At 42.2% G+C, this 15,747-nt stretch overlaps 1 protein-coding gene across 1 annotated transcript; it reads right to left on the bottom strand.

Moving 5' to 3' along the window:
- Positions 1–817: 817 nt before the first annotated feature.
- Positions 818–14,045, bottom strand: prkn (parkin RBR E3 ubiquitin protein ligase). The gene is made up of 11 exons (XM_015975834.3): positions 13,967–14,045; positions 10,273–10,436; positions 9,832–10,192; positions 9,637–9,752; positions 6,435–6,518; positions 6,245–6,360; positions 4,189–4,325; positions 4,050–4,111; positions 3,498–3,731; positions 1,527–1,644; positions 818–1,450 (listed from the first exon to the last, which is right to left on the bottom strand). The coding sequence occupies exons 1-11, from the start codon at positions 13,971–13,973 to the stop codon at positions 1,347–1,349; spliced, it is 1,503 nt and encodes a 500-aa protein (XP_015831320.3). The 5' UTR covers positions 13,974–14,045; the 3' UTR covers positions 818–1,346.
- Between the last annotated feature and the right edge of the window lie 1,702 nt (positions 14,046–15,747).

Here is a 15,747-nt window from a genome sequence, read left to right as displayed (position 1 = left end):
AAAACAAAATGTAAAAAAGCCTTCCTGTGGGCGGGTCCGAGCCAGAATGGGCAGGGCCATGAATGCAAATTCACAGTGTGACATAGATCTGAGGATTTTCAAGTCCTAGCATTTCACTGTCTATTTTCTATCAGAAGCTAATGCAGCAGATAGATGTAGAAGACTGTTTTAATGTTCAGCCTGCATGAAAAACCCAGAGTGACCCGTTAGAATCAGAAATAATCATTAAAAATGTTTTTTCAGTCAACCACACCTTTAAAGTACCTTGGCAGAGGCCCTAAACAATTACAGGTCATTTACCATTGTTAACATTCTATGAACCCATTAAATTATCAACTCATTGTTAACTCATTATAATCTCATCATTAATGGTTGAGTATGGAACCGGAACATCAAAGCGACATCTAGTGTGTGGAGGTTGTAGCTGCAGCAATAGAACAAGTCTTCCAGTCATCAGGACGCCAGGTTTGCTGCTGATACGTGAATTTTTTTATATGGGTCCGTCCATTTGTTGTAGGTTTCACCCAAACTCACTCTGGTTTTAGATCTTTCATGGTCGCTCCTCTTCTGAGAAGAATAATGACATCTCCTGGGCTCAGAAGTAGCTGCTTGACTCACAGAGTCCGCCATTTTCCACAGAGCCAGCCTCGCAGACTGTTTGGCAACCCGCATTGGTGCCCTCTACTGGTTGGTAGATATGAACATTACCCAGTGTTGCGCCCGTCAAAACAATATTTGATTATTTTAAAATTAAAATCTAGCTTTTTAATGAGGCGCTTTAGCTTCATTCTGGACACCTCTAAATACCCCATGGAGGTTTTATTTAAAAACAATATAGCTTTTTATTGTTCTATATTCAACCTTTAAGTCACTGGTAACATACTAGTAACACATTATCTCATTAGTAACTCATTGTTAACATGACTTGTTCCAAAAAACAGATACAGCTTTATTTAAATTATTGTGAGCAGAGAAACCCACAGCAGGATGTCGGCAGTCCTCTAGGAATAGCAGAGTACGGTGTTGCCATTTATCACAACCTCAGATTTTAAACGTAGGAGGTTGGCTGATCACATGGCTCGGACCCACAGGGTTGTCTTAGCGTACTATGGACAATCAGACCAACTACAGAGCATCTCTCTGGGGTGGGGTAGGGCTTGATATTGTCCATGCACTATCTCTAGTCAGCTACAGTAATAACACTTGTCATGGATAGTAGAAAACTCTGACTGACATCCTGGTCTGGGGTGGTCAATTAACACATGGATGTCTGAGGGGACAGGAAGACCTGGTCACAAATGTGATCAATTATGAACCAGATGCTTTAGTCTTGTGAAAGTGTGCCGTTATCCAAACCAGTGGTTCCCCATACACTCTCGGTTCCAGGGAACGCCACACAGCCAGCACCACTCAGCTCTGCAGAGGGAGCACTGCATGTGCATGCAGCCACCTGCATGGGGCAACAGCACAACACTTCAGTCACCTACATGTGTATTAGTAGTGAGTGACTTGAACGTAATGGCTACCGTTTCTCTCCACAGGAACCGAGCAGCGAGGGCAGCGTTTGGTTGACTCTTGGATGAGGAGCAGAGATGCCCGGTCCCACCTCCCCTGTTGAGATGCCTCCTCTGCAACAACAAAACCCTTTGCAGGAAGGGTAACAGGTTAATTATTTTATCATCATGCTGCCTTTGACACAGTTGATCACAATGTTCTTTTAGAAAGGCTTGAACATGTTGTAGGGATCAAAGGAACAGCGCTAGGCTGGTTTAAATCCTACCTGTCTGACAGATTTCATTTTGTAAATGTACATGACAAATCTTCTTCATACTCCAGGGTTACTTGTGGAGTACCACAGGGTTCAGTGCTTGGACCATTTCTTTTTACTATATATATATATATATATATATATATATATATATATATATATATATATATATATATATGCTTCCAATTGGTAAAATCATTAGGCAGCATGGGATAAACTTCCACCGTTAAGCTGACGATACTCAGTTATACTCCAGGGTTACTTGTGGAGTACCACAGGGTTCAGTGCTTGGACCATTTCTTTTTACTATATATATATATATATATATATATATATATATATATATATATATATATATATATATATATATATAATATATATATATGCTTCCAATTGGTAAAATCATTAGGCAGCATGGGATAAACTTCCACCGTTAAGCTGACGATACTCAGTTATATCTATCCATTAACACTGATGAACCTCATCGGTTAGTTAGGATACAGGCTTGTCTAGAAGACATCAAAAATTGGATTGCGCAAAACTTTCTGCTTTTAAATCAAGACAAGACTGAAGTTCTCATCTTTGGACCTGAAATTCAGAAAAGGTAATTGCTTAGTCAATCACCTGACCTGAACGGCATTAGATTAATCTCAGAGAACAAAGTAAGGAACCTCAATCAATCATCATCATCGTCATCACCATTATTATCACCTTCATCCTCACCATTATCATCATCATCATCATCATCATCACCATCACCATTAATATCACCTTCATCCTCACCATTATCATCATCATTATCGTCATCATCATCATCATCACTGTTATCATCATTGTCACCATTATCATCACCTTCATCCTCACCATTATCATCATCATCATCGTCATCATCATCATCATCACCACCATTATCATCATCACCATCACCATTATCATCATCATCATCACCATTATCATCATCATCATCATCATCACCATTATCATCATCATCATCATCACCATTATTTTCATCTTCATCCTCATCCTCATCATCATCATCATCACCATTATCATCATCATCATCATCACCATTATTATCATCATCATCATCATCATCACCATTATCATCACCATCATCCTGACCATTATCATCAGCATTATCATTATCAACATCATCATCATCATCATTATCATCACCATTATCATCATCATCATCATTATCAACATCATCATCATCATCATTATCAACATCATCATCATCATCATTATCATCACCATTATCATCATCATCATCATTATCAACATCATCATCATCATCATCATTATCAACATCATCATCATCATCACCATTGTCATCATCACCATTGTCATCATCATCATCACCATTATAATCACCTTCATCCTGACCATTATCATCAGCATTATCATCATCATCATCATTATCAATATCATCATCACCATTATTATCACCTTCATCCTCACCATCACCATTATCATCATCATCATCATCATCATCACCATTATCATCATCACCATCATCATCATCATCATCACCATTATCATCATCACCATTATCATCATCACCATCATCATCATCACCATTATCATCATCATCATCATCCTCACCATCATCACCATCATCACCATTATCATCATCATCATCCTCACCATTATCATCACCTTCATCCTCACCATTATCATCATCATCTATCACCAACATCATCCTCACCTTCATCCTCCTGTGACTTACCTGTGAAGAGTCACGTGAGGTGGGTGGAGCTGGCATCACCTGACATGCCCCCTCATGATATGGTCCTCTGCAGTCCCTGCAGAAGATGAAGCCACAGCCTAGCTGTCTGTCACACTCCACCCTCCTGATGCCGTTGGGTGGTAGAAGTCCCGCCCCGCAGCCAGGTGAGGGACATAACAGGCCTCCAAGGGTCAGCAGACACTCTTCCGCCCCATATTGCTGGTACCGCCCATACTGAAACAAGCACACAGGTGAGTGTTCAAACCTGCTGCTCACAGCATGAATGCGTCTCTACTGACTTCATGGAAGGCTTTTAATGATTTTTAATTCTGTGGTGCTTTGCTTGATGCTTTATAGGCCTTTGTTTATATGTATTTTATGGTTGCCGTTCTCTGTGGTGTCTGTACGATTGCTGTTGTGAAGTACTATGGGGCTCTTTCAGAAAGAAGTGCTATATAAAACCCATTCCTTCTAAGTGTGTAGTTTACATGGACACATCATGCTACACAGTGTCTGAACCAAGCACCCACATCCTGTGTGACGGTACGTCACCTGTTCATCTCCCAGAATCCTGAAATGATGCAACTCTTTTACCAGAGAGTCCTCACAGCCAGCTGGAAACACAAAGATCATACCGTTACGGTCCCATTCATACCTGTTCACATCGTCACCCGAGTCTCCATTCCCTCACCTGCACATGGAAGAGAATACCCAATCACAGAGTGATACACAAACTGTCGCTCATTCAGGCGAGTCTGACAGTAGCGGCAGAAACAGTCCAGACAGATCACATGGCGCGCTGCACACTGGAAGACCAGGACCACCTCCCTGAGACAACACCAGGGACATGGTGGTGGTTAGAGCCCCACATGCTTCAGACGCACCCTTTCTCAGGCGTTCTGCATTCATTTATAATGACAGGGTGTTTATTCCATGTTAATCCAAATAGGTTTACCATAATATTAAGAAAGGCAAGATCTGATGAAATATAAGTATGGGTTGAGTCTAATATGTGCTCTGTGTGGTGCTACGCTAACGCATTAATGTGTCATGGTCTGCATTCTGCGTCTCCCTCAAGTGTCTCCTTGCATTCTCCATCCCTCTCTAGGTTCCCCTTATGTGTCTCCTTGTGTTCCTCGTGTGTCTCCTTGTCTGCATCCCCCCTCAGGTGCCTCCCTGTGGTCCCCAGCCCCCTCCAGGTTCTCTCCAGGTTTCCCTCATGTTTCCCTTAGTCACTTTTCTTATCATTAGTTTTCTGTTATTGTAGATTGTCTAGTTCGTTTCTCCCTTTAGGCATCATCCTCCCCTGTCTTCCAGTGTTTTTGGTTCTATTACTCCTAGGTCATTAATTTTATTATCTTTAGTTCTCCAGTGTCTTATTTCTACAGTGTTAAGTTATTTAGTTCAGTAGCTTTGTTTAACAGGTTTAAGACCTAGTCCACACGTAGCCGGGGTTTTTTTGAAAACGAATATCCACCCCTCCAAAACGTGCATCCACACCACCTCGTTTAAAAAAACTGTCCACACGTACCCAGATAAATACGTTGTTAGGGACATGCCAGACCTGTAGGTGGCAGTACTTCCCCCGTTCTTAACCTCGTCCTTCGTCTGTGGTCTTCCGCAAGGAGCAGTAATTCCGCTTGCAAAAACAAACAAGCAGAAAGCGCTTGGACAATTGATAAAGCGAGCGCAGCTCTGAGGGCATCCATGCTGTCGGCTAGTGTAAACACAGGTCGCACACGTGATGTCAGCATTTTTTTGTTGCGGAAAGTGACGTTGCGGACCTTAAAACTCCGGTTTTGTCTGTTCACACGCCGACACCCAAAACGGAGAAAACGCAGATCTTCACTTTGGCCGGAGTTTTTAAAAAGATCCGTTTTCGTGTGGATGACAGGCCAAAACGTAGGAAAATATCTACATTTTGGCAGATCCCCGGCTACGTGTGGACAGGGCCTTAGTTGGGGCTTTCCTCACCTGCCCTATTCTGCTCCTCCTCTTGTTTATTAATATCACCTGTACCCAATCCTCCTAATCACCCAGCCCCTGAGTATAAAACCCTGTCCTGTCTTTCTGTGTTTGTCGGTCCATTGTTTGTGTCAGCGTCGTCTTGCCCCCCCCCCCCCCCCCCCCCCCCCGGTCTCTAGGATTTTTGGCAATCTCTTGGTTTTTGGATATCTCCAGGTCTGCTCTTTAAGGGGTCACTTTGTCTCTAGGTCTCTTGGCTTTCATACTAAGATTTTTGGATTTTTGGTTTCGGCTTCTTGCACTATTGGATTCACTTTGGGACAATCACTCCTAATAAAGGTTTTTTTTTTATGTTTATTCCACCTCCTGCCTCGTGTCTCCCTGGTTCTGCATCTTGGCTCCTAACCTCCCCCCTTCTCGCAGCGTGACGTAATGCTGCCAAACACTGGGCACTGGCATGTTGCCCCGATGATAGAAGGTCAAACACATTCATTGCTCCTCTACCTCTAGTTAATCTTCATTTCCATGTGCATTAACGTGAACTTTAACCATGCAGGGACGAGAATCATGCCTGCAGGGTGTGTGTGCCTGAATGTTTCAAACGTGTGTTGGGGTGGGGGGTGGGGGTTATTGTAGGGGAGTAGCAGAAGTAACTACAGTCCTGGTAGCAAAGTGCCAGGAATGGAAAGTTTGTTTGGTGTGTGTGTGTGTGTGTGTGTGTGTGTGTGTGTGTGTGTGTGTGTGTGTGTGTGTGTGTGTGTGTGTGTGTGTGTGTGTTTTACGTTATGTCGGTACAGGCGATGCATGGGACGTTTCTGATATTCATCATAATGAGGTCAAGGGTCACAGACGTGTCATCCTCTGATGTTGGGTGAGACGCACATTTCATGTAGAATTCCTGAACCCAATTTCCCAGTGAGAGTAAGGTTCAGTCAGTTCTCAATTAAACATTGATTAAGCTCCACCCCTTACCGCTGTGTTACCATGACAACCGTCGGCCTGACAGAGGCCATGGATTCTTCCTGGAAGAAGGACATCGTCCCAGCAGGATGGACCCTGAAAAAAAGAGGACAGGAGAGTAACACCACCACCACTGATAACACATCTCTGTACTACACATGTAGTGCTGGTAATACTCATCTGTACTACAAGTGCAGTACTGGTAATCCTCTGGTAAACTGCACATGTAGTATTGGTAATACTAACTATGCTACACATGTAGTACTGGTAATAATCCTCTGTAGAGTTGGAGAAAGTTGGAATACAAAGGTTAAGACAATGTCCACAGCCTGCTACATCAGTGTGCCACAGGTTAACTGTTTGGTCTCCAAACCAGAAAACATTGTTTGTGACCTTGCCACCAAGAGGTCGAAGCCATGACAACCTGTTTCAGTATCTGCAGGCACAAGACGAGACTCTTTTATAACTTTAATAAAGAATCTTACTCAGTCTCATAAAATTATTTACTTCACTTTACGGGTTGATTATATTATATATTATATTCCATTTCATCTACAATGAATGTTTTATCTAAAGTGATTTAATAATGTCTCGACTGCTTTACAGTAATGAATGAATCAGCATGAATGTTTATTCTTGAAATGCTTTATTTCAGATCTTAAATACACCAAATGAGTCTAATTACGAAATCATTATTAAATCATCAAGTAGACTCATTTGGTGTATTTAAGATCTGAAATAAGGCATTTCAAGATCAAACTGTTATTTTTGAATCATTCATTATTGTAAAGGCAAGACAAGGCAAAGCAAGGCAGCTGTATTTGTAGAGCACATTTCAAACACAGGGCAATTAAATGTGCTTTATAATTAGCATGAAATGGCACGACGACATAAACAGGAGAACACAAATTAAAATATACACAGATAAAATTATAATTTAGAGCTAAAAGGAAAAGGCAGAATAAAGGTTGAACAATTACATCCCAGATTACAGTGGAGACGATGCAGCATAAGAAACAATTCATTCAAAGGCTGATGAGTACATTAGGGTTTTAATGACAATAATAGTAATAATGATAATAATACATTTTATTTAAAGCGCCTTTCAGGGAACTCAAGGTCACTGTACGAGAATGATAAAAGTCAAGCTAAAAGTTAAAAGCAGCAACAAATCACTCATAAAAACCCTAGGAAAACAAAACAAAAATCAGATAACAAGCTATCTCATAAACAAAATGAAGTCTGGAAAAGGTGAGTTGTTAGTTTGGATTTGAAGGTGGGAAGGGAGTCAGAGTTCCGGATGACTTGTGGCAGAGAATTCCAGGGGGGGGGGGGGGGGGGATCATCTGAAGGATCTGAGGACCATGGAGGTGGCACAGAAGAATGGAACAGTAAGGTGGATGGAAGATGACGATCTTAGGGACCAGACTAGAGAAACAGTGTGAATGAGATCAGATAGATATGAAGGACAAAAATTGTGAACAGCTTTGAAAGTGAGACGTAGGACTTTGAACTCGATCCACTGTTTAACTGGGAGCCAGTGGAGTTGCCGAAGGACCGGACTGATGTGGTGAAATAGGGGCATGCAGGTGATGACTCATGCAGCAGAGTTCTGGACTAACCGGAGCTTGTGGAGGGTTTATTGAGGTAGACCAACCAGAAGTGAGTTACAGTAATCTATTTGGGAAGTAACTAAACTGTGGATGAGAATAGAAGCTGAATGGGGAGTAAGGGCGGGGCGAAGGCGATTAATATTACGAAGCTAACCGAGTGACATTATTGATATGAGATGTGAATGACAAAGTGCTATCCAGAATGACACCCAGGCTCTTAACCTGGTGGGAGGAACAGGTAGTAGAGGAATCAATGCTAAGAGAAAAAGTTTCAGCTTTGGATAAGATGGATTTTGTACCAACAAGTAAGACTTCGGTTTTGTCACTATTAAGTATGAGGAGGTTGGAGGAAAACCATGATTTAATTTCAGTTAAACATGGGGAGAGGGAGGGGGAGAGAGTTGGGAATCGAGTTTGGAATCAAATAGAGCTGGGTGTCATCTGCAACTGAATGTTAAATTTCCAGAAAATATGACCTAGTGGTAGAAGGTAAACAATGAAGAGAAGGGGCCCCAGGATAGAGCCCTGGGGCACACCTCTAGTAACTGGGGACAGGTCAGATTTAAGTTTTGATTTAAACAACACTAAAGTTGGGGCTCATCTGAGGTTCTGGAGAAGCTGATTCCATATGTGAGCAGCATCTCTAATTTCCCTCTGGGATTAATGAAGTATCTTGAATTGAATTGAATAGCAGCTAAATGCATCTCCACCATGTTTGGTTCTGACCCGTGGTTTCCAAGGGATTTCAGAGCCCTGTTGGGTGTGTATACAGGAATGAGATCGGACATGTATTTTGGTCCCATGCCATTGAGTGATTTATAAACTAGTAGGAGCATTTTGAAATCTATTCTGTAGTTTACTGGTAACCAGTATAGGGATCTAAGAACAGGAGTGACATGCTCTGTTCTCTTAGTTCTTGTTAAGACTCTAGCAGCAGCATTCTGAACAAGCTGCAGTTGCTTCACAGCTTTTTTGGAAAGACCAGTTAGGAGACCATTGCATCCATCCTAACCTTCTTGTTGCCAAAGACAATAACTTCAATCTTGTCTTTGTTTAGCTGAAGGAAGTTTGACTGCGTCCAGTCATTCACTTGTTCTAGACACTGACAGAGTGAGTCCAGTGGCCGACAGTCACTAGGTGATAGGGCTAGGTAGATCTGCGTGTCATCAGCATAGCTATGATAGGCGATGTTGTTATTAAGTATGATCTGACCCAGGGGGAGCAATCAAGACATTATCAAAATCACTTTAGATAAAACAATCATTGTTCTATGTAATTGTAATTAACCCGTAAAGTGAGGAAAATCATTGTATAAGCAAGAATAATATTATTTTATTAAAGTTAAGCGTTCCATCTTCTGGAGGAAGACACACGTAAACAAGGCAGAAAACCAGCCTTGTTATGACAGGTTCCCAGATGGAGGTAACCCTGGTAATACTCTTCTATACTACATATGTAGTACTGGTCATACTCAATATTACTATACAAAGCAATTACTCCATAATGTTCGATATTACTATAATATAGTAATACTACAGAGTATTGCTATTCCTCATCCATTCTAGCAGTATATAAGCTCAGTACACAGAAGCAGTACTTACCCTACTGAGCGTTAACGTTGTCTCTTTGCAGACCCAACAGCGAACGCGAAGTTTTCCAGGCTGAATGGAACTGCAGCTTTTACAGTACACAAAGAAAGTACTACAGACACGCACATCTGGATACAAACAACATGTGTTTCACAAATACTAGCATTACATGTCAGGTACAAACATCTGGATGCAGAGAGTATCAACCTTTCTGAGCCTCAGCTTGCTGCTCTGATCTCTGAACTCTCTCATCAGCACAACCCTCCTCTCCTCCTGTTGCTCCTCTTGTTTTGTCTACTTCTCCTCCCGTTGCTCCTCTTGTTTTTTCTACTTCTTCTCCTCCTGTTGCTCCTCCTTCCCCTCCTCTCACATTTGCCTCTAGGATAACAGCAAGTCCTGAGGAGGTTGCTGGGAGACGAGAGGAGCTCAGGTCTAACCTGGTCAGCCTACGCTGCTCCTTCTCTCTGACTGGAGACAGGTGCTCCTGCAGGAGGAGGAGCTGGGAGGAGGAAGAGCCTGGAGGAGGGTGGACCACATGGACGGTACTCTGCTCAGGAAGGTCACAACCCTGAGAGGATGAGAAGGAGTAATGTGAGAAGTAACCACCTGGTGAGCATACCTGTAAATGGGTTAGTTGTAGGAGCTCACCTGCAGGGAGGTGGAACTCTGCAGCTCCCTGCCAGCAAACAGCACTCGGAGCTCCTCTGGACTGACTCCCTGTCGACTCCCCACCACCTCCTTGAGCTCAGCCACACTTGCCTCCTCCTGCAGCTCCACGGCCACACCAGGCCCCAGGTTGTACCGCACAAACACTGCAGGAACACAGGTGGGCCTCAGGTGAGAGAGTGCTGCAGAACTTCTAAGAATCCGTTTTTTCCTGAATTAAACCCAGCTGAAAAAACTGAGTAGTTTTTACGTTGTGCTTTGGTGCTGGTTTAGCTGCTGGACCAGCCTCGAGACACAACATTTGCTAGTGACACCTATGCTGTTGTTTTCAGCAGGGAAGGTCAAAAGAAGCTCCTGAAGTCTTCGACTGGGTTTTCTGCAGCTGGAGTCAAGCTCCCGTCCTCTTCCAGAGACCTGGAGCTTCAGGATTCTTCCCAGTGTCTCAGTTGTTCGAGGACCAGGGATCTCATTGGTCTTGGAACCACAGCCTTCTCCCTGGTGTTCCACACCTCTATGCATCTAAATAAGGAGATGTGCATGTGTAGTTCTGCTGGCTGTCTCCACATGTGTTGAGGGATAAAGCTTCTCGGCACGTCATAAGCTACAGATGCTTTTTAATGTAATAGATAATATCCTCAGTATTCATCCACCAGTGGGTACTGAGCCCTCTGTGATGACTTGCAAAGCATTTTTGAGGTTTTTTGTGGACAAAATAGTCTATATCAGAGCCCAGATTCTGTCAGACTCTTTCTGGTCCCCGCTAAGACACTTTTAGTCAGTTTGATCCGCTTACGTCGGACAGCCTTTGGGTTTATGTTAACTCTGTAAAACCTGCTGGTTCTCCCTTGGATTTGACGCCCCCTAGGCTTTAAAAAGAGGGTTTTTCCTCTGTTGGTCCTTGGGTTCTTACCATTATTAATCAGAGCATTGTCTCTGGAGTAGTACCAGGGAACTGGAAATATAAATTCTGCTCTTTTTTATTTTGATAACTTGTTGGAGGTGTGAGGGCTGGTATCCAGCATGTTTTAGTGGTTTCTCTGCTCCAACACACTTGATTCACCTGTGCAGCAGCTCATCCGGCTCTGCAGTTAATCACCTGCTGACTGAAATCAGGTGTGTTGAAGCAGAGGTAAAACTAAAACACGCACCTCTAGCACATCTAGGGTGATGGTCCGAGAATGGGTCTGAGTACACTGCTGAACAAGTGCCAAGCCAACCCTCCTTCGATTTTTACGGGCGCACCTACATAAGGCATTACGGTGCCCTGTTCAAAAGTGCCTTTCAAATTAAAAGCGCACTCCCAGGATTTGTGTCTGAACATGCTGATGAACGGATTTCAAAGTGTGTGTTAAATTGTGTGTAAGATAAAACTGCATTTTAAATGATATAATCTTTTAAAAATACTTTCAATTCCCAATCCTAACCCAACAATCAATCAATCAAACTATTTATGAAGTGCATTTCATACAAATAATGTAACAATAAAGACGTTTGTCTACTTTGCAACTCTTATAACTCCACTCCCTTTCATCGTGATCTGATGTGGCATTTCAAAATAAAGTTCAATCAAATTTGACAATGAAGACAATTTTCACAATATTCAATGGTTTCTTTTTCAAAAACTGTCTGATTCTGCAACATCATTCCACCTCATTGTTAGAGTACACATCGACTACTTGTTTTGTTATTTAAAAACAGTGAGATCTTAAGCTAAGTAAAAAAGTTATATATTTTTTATCTCTGAGAAAGTGAAACTTAATTGTATACTGTAAGTTATTATAAATTTCCCTTTTTTAAATTCACATTCACAAATTACTTGTATTGACTTGTTTTTGAGAATAATACTTCAATTGGGATAGCAAAGATGGGCTTTCTTGAGACTGACCATCAGTTTTTGTAAGAAGAGGTAAATAACTATGGACTAAATAGATGAGATATTAGGTTTGAAAATGGTTTGTTTCTAAATTCCACATTGGATACTACTCCAACACTGTGGTGGAATGATGTTGAGGATTCAGACAGTTTTTGAGAAATTAACCATTGAATATAGTGAGAATTGTCTTTATTGTCAGCTTTGATCGGTTTATTTTGAAATGCCACATCAGATCCTTATTAATGTAGTAGTCGATGTGTATTTTACCACTGAAGTGGAATGGTGTTATGAAATCAGACAGTTTTTGAGAAAGAAACCCATATATAGATATTGAATATAGTGAAAATGGGCATTATTGTCAACTTTGATATTACTTTGAAATGCCCTATCAAATCAGGATGAAAGGGAGGGAAGGGATAAGATTTAATTCCATTTTTGGTTCTTTTTTTATAACAGATAAGGTTTCTCTTTACCTTGCTAACGTTTCGTTTGCGGCTGCAAACATCCTCAGAGCTGACGCTGATGGTGGCGTCACTTCCTTCTCCGTTTATCCGCGGGCAGCAGAGGACGTTGTCACCCTCTGCTGCCCGCTCTCCCTTCTCCGATGATGCAGTCCATGCAGTCCCATGCACGATCCAATGTGTAAACTCTATTGTCTCTGTTCATAGTCCCGCCTCTATGTCTTCTTATCGCTATAGCTTCCTTTATCCATCTTTTGTATTTCTGTTGATCGGTGTTTGTGGTCCTTGTGTTGTCCCAGTCCATTATATGGTTTTCTCTTGTGCAGTGATCTGTTACGGTTGACTTCTTTATTGTGCTTTCTGCTTCTTGTTTTGCTGCTCGTGTGCCTTCAACTTGTTTCTTTCTCGCACTCCTTTCTATGTTCTATTGTTCATGTTTTGAGTTGGCGTCCGGTTTCTCCTATGTATGTTTTATTGCAGCGTTTGCATGAGATTTTGTAAACACATCCCGCTGTCTCATTACTTCATAGTCCGCATCCATGGATGCGAGACTATGAACAGAGACGATGGAGTTTACACATTGGATCGTGCATGGGACTGCATCATCGGAGAGGGGAGAGCGGGCAGCAGAGGGCGACAACGTCCTCTGCTGCCCGTGGATAAACGGAGTAGGAAGTGACGCCACCATCAGCGTCAGCTCTGAGGATGTTTGCAGCCGCAAACGAAACCGTCAGCAAGGTAAAGCGAAACCTTTTCTGTGTTTTAAAAAAAGAACCAAAAATGGAATTAGAAGTCAAACACAGCAAGAACGTACCAAAGATATAAAAATGGGATAAAATTTGCAAAGCAGACAAATGTGTTTATTGTTTTTAATTTAAAGTTTTTTAAAATAGACATATTATTTAAAACGCAGTTTTATTTTACACACAATTTTAACACAAACAAAAACTTTGAAATCCGTTCATCAGCATGTTCAGGCCCACATCCCGGAAGTGCCCTTTAATTTTGAAAGGCACTCTTGAACGAAGGTACCGTAATGGATGATGTAGTTGCGCACGTAAAAATCGAAGAGGTGCTGGGTTGACGACCGTTTCCGAACGGGAGGCTGGCTTGGCGGCAGTCTGGGTCCCTAAAGCTGGACCTTTGCATTTAGGTAAAGACAAACATGGTCATTTGTTAAGACGACAAATTTTATTGTAACGTGTTTCCTGTGGGTCCACAATTAGACCCGCTTTTAATCTGACAGTCACCGGAAGCATAACCAGAACTCATCCGAACAACCAACGTCACTGATCATTTAGTAACGGATCAATTAAAGTGATCGGCCAGCTACGGAACTCACCGATCATCCGTTCGTCTCCTTCATGAGTTGTTTACAATCAGCCGGCCGCAGTGCATTCTGGGAGCTTTAATCCCAGAGCAGGCTCCGCCCCGTCAGGAACCTGCTGCCTCCTGCTGGACCCAGGTGTGCACTTCAGAATCAAGTAAAAACGAAACATGCAGCTTTCTGTCATTTTTAATCCCGTTTACATTGATTTAAATGAAAAAAATGCCAGTATTTCCTCCAAAGAGCAGTAAAATACTATCATTATACATAAAGGCATCCTGATATATTCTAGTTCAAAGGTCAGGGTCGTGGGTAGATCTTCATATGGATCTGTACCCATGAAGTAGGTCTCAGCTCCAACAGGATGGTGAGCCCTAACCCAGTCCTGATGAATGTCTTCAGTCACAGATCTTTCCTATCCACAGTGAGAACCAGTAAGGACCAGACACAAGACTCAGAGAACGAGTTTGCTTCAGCTCCCTACTTTTCTGCTCCAGTTCCTCTAAAAACCTCTTCTTTCCTGTCACTGATTGCTGGATATAGTGGATTTTGTTGGACCTTTGATAGTTTTATGATTTTGGGGATTTTTTGATTTCTTGGACTTTTATTTGGACTAAAAATCTTTTGGATCTGTCAGAGGCAGTTCAGCTAGGACGTTCTCGCTGTTGCCTTGAAGCTATTTGAATGTGTGTCTTCCCTCTCCTTCTGCCCCACAATGACGCCTTTATGCCTTCTGAAGCGAATAAAAGGATTGAGAACCTTAAAGAGCAAGTCACCCCGTACCAGATTCTTACTCAACTCCCACTTCCTGTTTGAAAAATGCAACAAATGCTGTTGCCTAGCAGACAGAGAGGGTGGAGCCGCTAACAAATACACACACTCACGACATTGTGACATCATAATGTACCATCTAACATCATAGTGTACCTCTTAGCCAATAGCGACGGCAGATTTAAATTCAAATGCAGTGCTGACTTTTTACCTGACGACGGTGCAACACTGACATTTTAGGCAGAATATTTAAATTTTAACTAAAATGCACTAAGGTGCCGAATTATTGACTACACATGTCTGCAGCACGATCAGACATGCATTTATGTAGTTTATCAGCAAAAAAATGTTGATTTGGAGTGACTTGCTCTTTAAAGAGGATATACGACGACTCTCTGCTGAACTGCAAAGGAAGGAAATGCTGCGGGATAGTTGTAGACAGGGCCGTTGCTTGCTATTTTGGTGCCCTAAGCACAAAGACTTCGTGGTGCCTGCCCACCCCCCCCCCACCCCACCCCCACCCCCGCAAAAAACAACACAATAACACAGTATGTGCAAGCGCTTCGCCTTAAATTCTCTTTAATTCTCTTGTATGCACAAACTGCTTATTATTTCCAAAAAGTAGGATTGATATTTACGTAATATAACTACTCAACACAGTAACTCCATATTGTTATTATTTAGAACTATGTAACAGGTCCACACACCAAAAGCACCGGTTGTGGCACATGTGTTTCTCCAATGTAATTTTCAGATGCTTTTTCAGATCCAGGACTCACTCTGCCTTCAGAAGAGCTGGCTGTGGGCTGTGCTCGGTCTGTAGGCGTGCTTTACTTTGTAATTCCTGGTCAGGGCTGGGTGATGTAGAAGGTTCAGACGTGACGGCTGACAACTGATCTTGAGCTCTTGAACTGCTGGTGGAGGGCTGATATGAACTTTTGGCGTGAGCTCCTCCTTGAATGTACTTGTTCATTGAGCCTGCATTCAAACACAAAAAGATAATTTGTCATATTCATTCTATAATA

This window comes from Nothobranchius furzeri, chromosome 12 (assembly GCF_043380555.1).
Source record: "Nothobranchius furzeri strain GRZ-AD chromosome 12, NfurGRZ-RIMD1, whole genome shotgun sequence".
Lineage (NCBI taxonomy): Eukaryota > Metazoa > Chordata > Actinopteri > Cyprinodontiformes > Nothobranchiidae > Nothobranchius > Nothobranchius furzeri.
Note: the sequence above shows the minus strand (reverse complement) of the source record. Positions and strands in the feature narration are given on the sequence as shown.

Coding starts and splice junctions, on each gene's coding strand:
- prkn (XM_015975834.3), bottom strand. Junction 6,361..6,434: donor GTTGTCATGGTAACACAGCG/GTAAGGGGTGGA, acceptor AATTGGGTTCAG/GAATTCTACATGAAATGTGC. Junction 4,112..4,188: donor GTATTCTCTTCCATGTGCAG/GTGAGGGAATGG, acceptor TTGTGTTTCCAG/CTGGCTGTGAGGACTCTCTG.